The 12,822-nt window shown below is 34.8% G+C and overlaps 2 protein-coding genes across 2 annotated transcripts in view; one reads left to right on the forward strand and one right to left on the reverse strand.

The window, feature by feature from the left end:
- LOC149804098 (uncharacterized) overlaps positions 1–12,822 on the reverse strand; it is a 60,931-nt gene that overhangs the window by 37,529 nt on the left and 10,580 nt on the right. The gene's annotated exons all lie outside the window — the stretch shown is intronic.
- LOC149804099 (uncharacterized) lies at positions 636–7,817 on the forward strand. The gene is made up of 2 exons (XM_089951479.1): positions 636–825; positions 7,207–7,817. Exons 1-2 carry the CDS (start codon positions 710–712, stop codon positions 7,481–7,483), a joined length of 393 nt encoding a protein of 130 aa, XP_089807605.1. The 5' UTR covers positions 636–709; the 3' UTR covers positions 7,484–7,817.

Consider the following 12,822-nt stretch of genomic DNA (forward strand, 5'->3'; position numbering starts at 1 on the left):
AACCAAACCTCTTCCCCACCAAACATTTTATCAAATATGCATATCTATTTAATTCCAACGTTGTTGCCTTAATGTTAAATTCAGGAAATACTTTTTTAACCTTTGTGATAATTGTTGGTTTCAATACAGTGCACACTTGGGTACAAAATGTCAGATTAATCTTTGCTAATTTTCTGAAAAATCTGGCTGATGCCGTAATTTTCAATTTTTATTCTTTTGAATTGTGGTAAACAAAACTATAAGATATTTAATGATCTTCGAAGCATATCCATGTCCACTTTAGGTATTGTTCTTCACGTGCAGATTATCATCCGTCTTGCTGATTTAATGACTTTTGTAATCTTAATTTTATTTACAAGTGTTTTCACAACCCTTCTATAGGAGATCTAAATGCAAAAAATGAGTGAGTTAATTTTATCAATTTCCTAACTACTAGCGAAGGCACAGTTTAGAGTCGCTTCCCCAGCTAAAATATTCCTTTGTTTCTACAAAAAAGTAACATAAACTGGGGACATAATACATATGAGGTATCATAAAAATTCGTTTACAAAGTAATTTTACACCTTTCGAACCTCTGTCTAGACTATGTCGATCATTCGTTAGCAGGTGCCCATTAATAACTAGCAGGTCTTTTTTATCATGTAACTGAGGTCATTCTGAATATCCCACTACCCGTCTAGTGAGATCATCGTACCTATACAGTTTAAGCATGGACAAGAACTGTTTCCTCCGAATAGCCTTAACTAGTAAAATGGGGCTGGCCATTGAGGTGTCCGCAACAAAGAAAAGCTGGGACTGTGAGGTATCCAAGAGCCAGAACTGTGGGTAGGTGAAGAATAATTTTTGTTGCTAATGCATGGTTTTAAAATTATTTTTTAAAAATCACGAAGAAAAGTACTTAAAGTTCAAAATCTGAGATATAAAGGATTCAGCAACACGTTTGATGTCTTCTAATTAACAAATTAATAATAATCTTTACTTAGATAAGCTGACTGACACGAGTAATGAAGTAATTAATGTTCGCGGTTTTCTGGGTTTTTCACCACACATGGTGGCCAGTAAATCTGGTGGAGGAAGATCCCTGAAAACCCCAAGAAAAATCATCAACCCACGGGAAGATACTTACAAACTGTCTCACATAACTACGTTAGCAAAGCCTGTAACTCTAATCCATGTGGACAGAGGTGAGATGCCAATGATCTGTGATGGCAATGATCTGTGAAGGCAATGATCTGTGAAGGCGACGATCGCCTTAGACCACACGGCCCGAGTAATTAATGAATATAGACAGAGAGCTGGAAACACTAGCACAAGCTAATTAAATATTTTTTAAAACAATGCATATATAATATGGTAAAGGTATAGGCAGAAGACTGGAATCACTGTTACAAACTAATGTGATATTTCAAGGAAAATGTTATATATATATATATATATATATATATATATATATATATATATATATATATATATATATATATATATATATATATATATATATATATATATATATATATATATATATATATATATATATATATATTGTAAACGTACCAGATGGTAGAAAATAATCATTGATAAAAAAAATGAAATTGCATACAAAATGATAACATACATATGAAATGTCTGTGTCGATCGGAGGCGGGAGGGGGTGGCTATGACGTTTAACTTCATTTCATGAAGTTATTTTGTTGTACCTAATTACGTACCAGTGACATGACATTTACGTGTGAGAGCTAATCTTGCAGGAAATGACAAATATATTGATCACTCCATAAGCACTTTTCCTCAAATAAACTAGTCTGGTTCATGCAAAGTCCACACGTTTCGGGGATGTATACGTGGTTCAGATTAATTTATGATTAAGATGCGGAAGATTCAGACAAATATGGATCAGGCTTGTTAAGGTGCAAATAAACACCAATTTGGTTTTGTTGATTCGAAGTGTGCAAGGCCATATTATACGTTTGTGAAGGAGGATAGCCTTTTTTTAAATACCGAGAATCGACCGAATCACGTGAATGGTATCTTCTGATGCCGTATTGGAAACTATAACAGTACTTTAGTATCAACGTAACGCTCTCTCTCTCTCTCAACCACACACACAGACACACATACACACACACATAAAACACACATACATACACACATGCGCACACACACACTAAACATAACACACACACACACACACACACACACACACAGAGAAACACACACAAACACACAAATTCGCACGCAAAACATTGTCGCATACAAATTGTTAAATATTCGTATCTGCCATATCAAAGACAATTTATTCAAGGTACAGAGCGAATGACAAAACCTTCACAGAATATACGATGAACAATGAGATCTAAAAATCCACTCGTGCATTGTCTGTTGCAAGGAAGTAAAATTCGTTTCTAAAGAAGGTAGGGTAGAGGCGGTCGTCCTCTATAATCATTGGTCTGTAGATTTGAAATGGCTATAGGGGACTTTTTTGTTCGCTTTTGTTAGAAGTCTTTTCATGTTTAAGTGGGCGAGGTTCAGGTGAGGTCGTCGATGTTTGCTTTTAAATAAAATCAATGGTGAAGATCGTTAATAAAGACTTTTGGACGAACCTATATCAGGGCCGTCTTAACAACATTGTAGGCTCTGGGCAAAGCAATGCACTGGGGCCCCCTACCGGCCCTACCCACCCACAGAAATAAAAGGCTAGAAGCGTGAGGCCCTGGGTAACTGCCTAGTATGACCATGCCTTAAGACGGCAAAGGCCTGTATATACATGTGCACCCTTTACAAAAAATGACATATGTAAACAAATTTTTAACTTTTTCTTGTATGCCATTTATGGACAATTTATTTTAGAATTTTGTTTTTCTCCTGCAAAATTTAAAGAATCGTTTACTCTTTAAACTGAAAACTACACGTAGTCATCATTCTGACAAGAAACCATCCGTTTCATGCAAACGATTTACATCGACATGTTAACTTTGTACGTCTCTGGTAAATATGCAAGGGTTTCGTTGTCACAAGCCCATGATTTTTTTTTTTTGGTTTCATTCAAACCTGAACAGAAATATACCCTAATATCCGTATGTACTCGTTTACATGTTCAATCCAACTACATTCTGCATCAACCCAGATCTGCCGTTGCATCATGCGCCGGCAGATATGGATCTATGCTGTTTGTTAGATCTAATCAGTAGATCAGGCAAAATAATCGCTGATTTTCAAATGTATCATGCAATGGTAGATCAGGGTTGATGTTATTTGCTTTTGGGCCAGACCTATAAGGGAGTTAAGATGGTAATTTTCTTCCTAGGAAAAGAAATGTCAGATATATTTGAAAAAGTAATGAAATTAAGATCGAGATTCTATTTTCGACCGTTTAGAAGAATTGTAAGATCGAGATTATATTTTCTATCGTTTAGTAGAATTGTAAGATAAATATATACTTATGGACAGGCGGATATTTTCGAAGCGATATTGATCGCTGTAACTCCTTTCATAAGATGGACTTTAGTACAACCGTATGCAAATTTATCAATCAATTGGAGAGAGAGAGAGAGAGAGAGAGAGAGAGAGAGAGAGAGAGAGAGAGAGAGAGAGAAAATTTCGCAAAGCAGGGTGGGGTGGAAAGGCGACTAAAAGAAACAGGAATGTGAAATTCTACAAACGGAGTGCATAAATATTTTTCAGTCATTCACGGGTCAAGTTGCAACATACATTCAATTGGGTAGGAATCCTTGCAAAACTTAACTCACATTACTTTGATCAGATATACATTGTATAGAAAGCAATGATAGTGCTCTCATGACGCTTTTCGAATATCTTCCCTTCCTATTGTCGTCATTGAATTTGGAAGGACGTCATCCCGCCAAGACCTTTGCGCTTGCTATTCGTAACTGAATTAAATAGCTAACACGTTAAATAAATTAAATATGACTGTCAGCACTAAACTAATCGAGGATGTTTTTTTATACTTATGATGGACAGATCAGAGAATCAACTCAAAACAGATTCTATCTGGCTTGAGGTACATGTTTCCCCTATTTCCAAGGATTTTAAGACAACATTCGTTATCAACTGAAGGGTTCGTAAACGCGCAAATACTTCCAATAATTACTTTCTAATCAACTCATGACCACACTTTTCGAAATTCTCATTTCACACTTGCATAGGTTTCATTTGTTATTTGTTTCTTTGGTTTTATCTTCACATTCGCATGACCCATCAACAAGCCTTTGCATGCCGAAGAGCGGTACTTTACGCCATCCATCACAAAACACGACCCAAACACCTATTACAAAATATTTTTCCTATCTCATATTACTAAATACGTATACATAAGAATGTCCTGATAAATCCTAATGTTAGGAAATCAGGGAGGGTCTAGTTTACGAAACTAATCGATGTTACCATAAATCTTCATGGCTATTGTACATCATAACGTCTGCTCATAGAAGTTAGCAAATTACTCTGTTTGAGAGTTATCTCCCCATACTTAAAAAAATAACTCAACTCTGACATGGTTATAAACGGAAACATGTCATAGATTTATTACAATATGTATCAAATGCATTATCAAAAGTTGAAAAAATGTAAAGGCTTATCTACCAAATATAGGTCTAATTAGAGCTATGTACATATTTTGTACACGAATTCATAGTGTGCATAGATTGGACGAAACTTAGGAACTTAAAAAAAAATAAAATATTTGACCAAAGTATTTGAAAGCACAACATTAGTTAAGTTCAATGCATGAATGGATGGACTGATGGATGGATCCATACCTGCATCACGGCTTAAGTACCATCACAACACGCTAGCCATTTTGAATCAACATTAAAACTACTTCAGCAAAAATATGTTACCAACAGGCGTGTCTGTCTCTGGCGTCTCTGCGTGTTCAAGAAAACCCAAGTAATTTGTCTCATATATTCACTACTTACATAATGTGATATTAAGTCGCTTCATTTTCACTTCTGAGGTCAACATTTAATTTTGTGTCTTGCAAGGACACATATTATTTTCACAAGTTTCTTACTGAAGCCTTAAACTCCGAGGTTGCTTTGCTCAAGGACACTTTCTGTATCATGGGACGCATCAGAGAAACTAGGCAAGTGGATAAGGTTGAACGTTACGCAGTTATTAGTAAAGCTTGCAAATCCGATATTCTTTAATTTTGCTAGTTTCAAGTGTTCTAGATAAAAAAAATACGGAAATGGGGGCAAGAATTGGAAGCAATGGTACAGTCGTTTACTACAGTCAAACTGATGCAATGCACATGTCCATAAAGCACCTGCTTTGCTTTAGGCTGGTTCTGAATTTAAGTACTGTGACATTTTAAGTATGATTGCAAAGGAGAAATTACTCTTACATAATTTACTTGCATTTATAGGTAATGAAATACCTTTAACACACACCATATCTTTCACATCTGCTTATTCAGTCTTGCATTTATATCATGTACTTATTTTGCATATCAAAGAAGTTACCTTAAGTTATCTATATTTTTTAAAACCCCAATTTAAGGATAGGTTTTCCGCATGTGAAACGTGTTCTTGATTAGGCTAAAAATCTCTGCATATGATTCGTCTGTATTCACGAAAAGAAGTCACTACTTATACAAGAAATGTCTTTTATGATAAACAATATTTTGATTGCGATTGACGGAGGTATTAAAATGTAATTACAGAGTTTTTCCAGGCTACAGTTTTAAAAAAAAATACCTAATTATGTCTTGTATTACTATATGACTTTCATCGACTTGAAGGTTCCTTTTCTGATTGATTTAAAAACTTGAAGCTCTTCGATTGGCACACAACGTTAACCTTGACTCAGGCAGGCAGCCTTGGAAGCTACATGAAATTAATTTCTCAACACACATGTGTCTCTCAAGTCAATGTAAAAAAAGTAATTTATATCTTAGGTCAACAGTTCATTTTGTATTTTCGAAGAACAAATGTTTTATTTTTATATGCTTCTGATTGTAGCTTTGAACTTAAAGGTTTCTTTGTTCAATCGCACCACCTCCGTGACGGAAATATTCCCATACAGTATACCTTTTTGGAATCATGTCCAGCATTAAAAAATAAAATAATTTCGTACAAAGTTTTAAAATGTTGGCTAGAAAACAAAGAGCTGATTTCTACCGCTACCTCCGATAAACAGTAAGACAATGAATGTCACACACCGCACACCCCACCCGTCCGGTCGCAAAGTTTCGACGCAATAGTTTTGGGAGTGGGGTCGAGAAAAATGACATTATGGTACAGTTCTAAATTGTAATCAATATGATGCAATAAATATGTACATAAAACACCTAATTAAAACAACTATTTAAAGAAAAACTTATAAGAAAGAACAAACAATGCAGTAAAATGTATGCATTTTACATTGCTTAAATTAGCAGTAAAAAGTCTAAATGACTTTAAATGTTTAAATGTATACGAGAGAATTGGCTGATGCAGCCCGAGTCTTACAATAAAAGAAAGATACAATTTGGATTGTTATCGTAAACAGCAGTTTGATTTTGATTGAGAGAAATATTTTCAAATGTAATTTTAGGATTATTTTCTGAGCTACGTTTACACATAACACATACGGTCTCATCACTATGTTACATTCAGCTGTTCTACATTTTCCCTTTACATTAATGGATGAAACTAAATATATTACTGTGGAGTGTGACCTTATTCTTGAGGCATGAGAAAAAGACCCACATTGAAGCTGACTGATACTTTAGCATCTTTATACTAGTAAACTTGAATTATTATTGTTTTAAGGGCAGTTATACTTGTGCACATGCGCTGCTATTATTTTCAAATCATTTATACTTGGAAACATGGATTATTATTATTTTGAACACATTTATACTTGTTAGCATGCGAAGCTATTGTTACAAAGTATCGAAATAAAATCTCACAATTCTTGTACAAAACTACTTCATTGATGCTAAAAATTAGAAATTCAAAGAATTTTGATAATACTTAGAAATACTGAAACCGAATAAACTAGTATGGTAAATTATTTAACATTAAATTAAGTCTCTGATATAACAGAGTGTCATCTATTAAAGTAATAAGGATTGGATGATGATATTCTTTTTTTAGAAATCATTTTGTATATAACATTCACCGCCTGCCTAAGCCATTAGGGTGATACGGTTGCACTATAATTGCCTACATGATTATATCCGAATATATTTTCCCATGTTTACAGGATGATTACAGACAATTTCTATAGGAGTGTCCATGTTTCCAGGATGATTACCGACAATTTCTATAGAAGTGTCCATGTTTCCAGGATGATTACCGACAATTTCTATAGAAGTGTCCATGTTTCCAGGATGATTACCGACAATTTCTATAGAAGTGTCCATGTTTCCAGAATGATTACCGACAATTTCTATAGAAATGTCCGTGTTTTACAGCACGTAAGCATACCTACCGATCAAATTACAAATCTGGACAATTTGACATTTTCGTGGAAAAGCTAACTCCATACCTTACACCCAGCACATACGTCATGCGGAACAAATGTGATATAAAGTTTCCTTTTCTAAATCAATTATATTGCTTCTTATACGATTGTATAAGATCTCATATGCATCACAATGAAACCAGGATACGGATCTTTACCCTTTGAATATCACGAAATTGTGTTGGCTGATGATTTTTAATAAGCAGGACCTTATAAGAGTGATCGAGGCTTATTCGAGAAATATCGCAAAAGGTAAACAAGTTTTCTTCTCATGTCAATCATTACAAACTGTGAGATGTGCATGTAATAAAATTAAAGTAACTGTAACCAGTTGTATATCGCAGACTAAAATGCGTCATCGTGCTAAACAAGAAATAGACAGTTACTACGTGAATTCTCGAGACGGATGAAAAATGAATAAATAATATATCCAAACGGTGTAAAGGCGAATTTTGGTCATTTGTATTAATTTACAATCTGATAAAAAATCAGATCTCCAGTCATACGTGTGAATCACACAGACAGCGATACAAGTTTATGTTTTGGTCAGCTTTGGAATTCCCTGTAAATTTATTTGTGTAGCCCATCAGATAAATCGTTGAATTTCATATTAGGGAATGTTCTCGTTAGTAACGTAACGCTTTGATTGGTGAGACGACAAGGTCAACAGAACATGACCTTTGATCGGTGTCCATTAGATCTTCACAGGACTGTGGAGATTTGATTTTAATCGGATTCTATTAATTAATTTTTTAAAAGTGAGTACTTGGGTTTTGGTTATTGAAAAGCTGATCGGAAATGTTTCAAATATTATAAATTACACGCACATGTGTCATCCTGACAACGTATTATTTTTTTCACGCTACACTGAACATTTTTCGCTGATTTTCGCCGCAATGCTGTCGTACACGCATCATTTGGATACTGGTTTGTATCAGGCATTGATCGATTAGAAGTGCCACGTACAAGCGCTTCGTTTTTACGTCCGATTTAAACAGATCGTTTGTTTTCACCGAAGGACAACATTATTGTTTTCCAAATTTCTGACTACAGCTGGAACTGTTTGGTTTCTTTGTTATATGTACCGTATGTGTGATGTGACATTTGTCCAACTGGAACGAAATGAAGTACAAAGAAAAGAGCGATAATTCCGTCGGCTCCCAACGAGACATTGAAACTTCATAATATGCGTCCTGATTTTGAATTACTGTATTAATACATGTTAAATATGACTGGAAAAGTGTGTGTGTGTGTGTGTGTGTGTGTGTGTGTGTGTGTGATTTAGATTTTTAATGTAGCTTTAATATTTGTCAGTTGTATTGATACGATGTCTGCAGTAAGCAGTTTATAGTGATGTCTAGCACTGGAACGTCATACCATAGGCATGTAGCATTATCCTGTCACCAAGCCGACCAGTCCTAACGCTAACCACGTAATGCTGAGCGCCTGGCGAGGCAGCTGTTTGTACCATTTTTATAAGTCTTCGATATGACTTGAGTTGACCGGGATCCGGGACCAATGGACCTCTCGCATCCGAGGCGGACGCTCTAACAACTAGGCCACCGGAGCGGTCGACTGGAAGGGAAAAATTGCTCTTACACAAGTTATATATATATATATATATATATATATATATATATATATATATATATATATATATATATATATACATACATACTGGAAAAGAAACACAATTAAATGATAGGTTATCTGCGTTTTTCAATCATGTTAATACCATCATTTCTAATTTTCGTCTGAATGCAAAAAAGCAAATACAATGCTATCAATGTGTGTGTGTGTGTGTGTGTGTGTGTGTGTGTGTGTGTGTGATTAGGATTTTTAACGTAGTTTTAACATTTTTTAGTCATATGGCTACGATTTCTGCAGTGTGGCAGTTTATATTGATGTCTAGCACTGGGGCATCATGCCGCAGACATGTAGCATGATGACCCACCCTGTCACAATATCCCGACACCAAGCCAATCAGTCCTAACACTAACCTCTTAATGACGAGAGCTTAGAGAGGCAGCAGTTAGTACCATTTTTGTTTTTATAAGTCTTTGGTATGACTCGGCCGGGGTTCGAATCCAGTCTAACCACTAGGCCACTGGAGCGGTCAACAATACCATCAAAATTATAAAAGTTACGCTGCTTATGTTAACAGCGAAACTCTAAATTATATATATATGGTGAGAGAACTGTTGAATACACTCGATTCTTACAACAGATACACATTTCAGGTGTTTAACGTAAACAAGAAAGGATGCTGATCAACGACAACAGTGTCAGATGCAGTGTTAGGATAATTTTGTAAGTTACGTCTAAAAAAATTGTATCCATAAAAAATTCACTAACTATATGACCTTCTATTTGAAAACTTCCTTTTCGATTGATGGCTGCACCGGTAGAAATGTGTTTGGTGTAATATATTTTACTGACTCATCAAGTTTAGTGACAGTGGTAATTGACAAAAGGTGATTATGGTACAGTTTTACACTGCAATCAAATTGATGCAATCAGCAAGTACATACAACTTTTGATTTGCATTATAATAGTTTTGAATTATGGCATTACTACATTTCAAATATAATTGGAGAGGAAAACGTGCTAGTAAGCAAGTTACTTGCATTAAGAGGCAATGAAATAGCTGTAATGTTTGTTCAGTCTTTCATTTTAATTACGTATCAAGTTTGCATCTCACGGAAAGTACCTGACAAGTATCAATTTCAGCTCACTTCTACAAAGCAGCGATAACCTAATGCACTACTCCTACCCCACCCTCAGCTTCAACGCCCGCACAGATAAAATCATATGAACAAGTGCACTGTCATTGAATGTCAACCGTTCTTATTTCTAGCAAGATTTGTGGGTTTCTTAGCATATACCTCCAGAAGTGGGGGCTTGAGGGGTATAATTTTACATGTAAATTAGTTGCACTGTCTAGGTTAAAATTTTAATGGGCTTACGTTGGTTTTCTTTGCACACTATAAATACTGTTTTACCTGGAATCGTGAAGTATGGTGAGATGATAGGTTTGGATGCGTTCTACACAATTATCAAAAAAGTATATGATTGCGACTTATATGCGCTAACTTTGTTTATCTATTTTGCTTCCAGTGTATTGTTTTAGGTTCTGTTCATAGTATATGCGTCTCCATTATTAAAAATCTTTACAACGAAAGGTCACTTTGACCTATATTGCACATTTTTACTGACTTAGGTTACGTTTTTGCGTTAGTTCATAACCAAAAAGGGAAACAATACCATGTATGCATATTCTTAAACTAAATATTCATAAAATTTGATCGGGGATGCATTCAATGAATGATACACCCTCATTATAAAATCGGTCACTGTGATCCATATTTCATACTTTATCGACTTTGGTTACAATTTGTACTTTTAGTTTATTTCGCAAGCTCTGATTATCATAAGATCAGAAAAATAGATTTGTATATCTACTTCTATCGTACCTCACACTTATAATAAAAGACGGTCATGGTGACCTACATTTCACGGTTTAATGGCTTAAGAAAAGATTTTGAGTTTAGCTCATAACCAAATTTATTTTCACTATCCCGTATACATATTGGTTTGGCAAGATTATTGAAAATTAGCAAAGGAATGCATCTTCACTAAACTAGGTCACTTTGACCCATTTTTCATGCTTCACTAACGATTGAATGTTAGGCAATACTCATTGAAGAATCATCAAACTAGTTGAATGCATGCATCTCTATTAGAACCACACCCTTAAATCATTTTACAGGCTTATTTTAAAAAATATTTTTTTACGTATTATATAATACCGCTATACATGGGAAAATGAAACTTGGTAAGTGGATGCATTTTGATGAGTACTCTATTCTTATCTTAAACACAGAGCACTGTGACCCACATTTCCCATCTGAATGATCTTAGTTAAATATGATGCTGATTCTGTTCATACACTAATTATTAAGCTATATTACTGTATATATTTCTCTAAAATAGAATACGCATACCAGAAAAAGTCACTGTCGCCTATACATCATATTTTCCCTTAATTAAGTGGTTGCGTCTTTTCATTTAGCCCCTAGCTATTGAGGTTACTGGCATACTCAGACAACATCATCTAGTTACCCAACTAAATGACTTTCATCCAAGTGTCGATTTGCTTTCTTATTGACGGATAAACCTGATGATGTTATATTTACCTGATGATGAGTTCCATTGTTCAAAAATACAGGGCCGTAGAGAGCGATCACGGACCCTGGGGTAAGAAGCACCCGGGCTTCTCATAGTTCTTGTTCAAACAAAAAAAATCTTTTCTAAAATCAAAAAGTGTTGTTCGGCCCGGGCCCCGGGAATATATTCCCGGTTGCCCTCCCCCTCTTGTTTGCCCTGCAAATGTGAGCTTCTCTACTTCCCACTTCTCAATCATCACTGTTCATGTTTTCAAACTTGAGATGCGTGATATGGTATGGATCGTGTGTTCCTCGCTAATTATTAAAGTTGGATTATATAAGTTTTAATGTTCGTTAAAGTTGTGCACACGTATTATTTATACTACGATGATGGATAATCATTTACACAAACTTGAATGCATAAGGGATTCAATAGGTTGAGAATCGCCTCGTCTTCAAACATAATTTATTCAAAATTAGAAGAAAACTATCTATTTTGCTCAATGAAGATCACGTTGATGTCGGCACGCCCAGACACAAGACTGAACTTGAGACATTTATAAGACAGGTTAATTTAAACTTGAAACATTTGCATCTGCTTCAAATTGTTACGTTTTTGTGTTTTTTGTATTATTTAAGTGAAAGGAAGCATACAGTGTGTGATGCTGAATTGAATTTCACAAAACCCGGTCAAGCACTTTAACAAATTGACAGAAAGTATCAGTTTTAATGATTAATTTGCATAGTCGTTGGTGCATTACATCTGATTATAGTGAGTATAGGCAAAATAAATTAAGTGCAATTTGTGGTTAAAGTTATCTATTCTTAAAAAATACTTGTTAAACTCGCGACTGAAAATGCAGCGATTTCATTTACTCGCATTTGCAATTATGCCTAAATATATATATATATATATATATATATATATATATATATATATATATATATATATATATATATATATATATATATATATATATATATATCTGTGTGTGTATGTAATATATGGTTCATTTGGAGATATTAAAATAAATTAGTTGCAGAAAAAGTATTTCGCCACTTCTGTGGTTGGAAAACGATGGATAAATCAGGCGTTTATTAGTGTTGATTGCAACCGAAATTAAGTGACAATCGAAAATTGGATATAGCTTCTACTACCAAGCTAGACTGCAAACGTGCCAAGGACACA

The sequence above is a fragment of the Sinohyriopsis cumingii genome, chromosome 3 (assembly GCF_028554795.1).
Source record: "Sinohyriopsis cumingii isolate HCF-2022 chromosome 3, ASM2855479v2, whole genome shotgun sequence".
NCBI classification, from domain to species: Eukaryota; Metazoa; Mollusca; class Bivalvia; order Unionida; family Unionidae; genus Sinohyriopsis; species Sinohyriopsis cumingii.

Bases quoted from the DNA above. Each gene is read 5' to 3' on its own strand.
- LOC149804099 (XM_089951479.1), top strand. From the start codon at position 710: ATGGACAAGAACTGTTTCCTCCGAATAGCCTTAACTAGTAAAATGGGG. The intron at 826-7,206 runs GTAGGTGAAGAA...CCATGTTTACAG, and splicing joins TCCAAGAGCCAGAACTGTGG to GATGATTACAGACAATTTCT.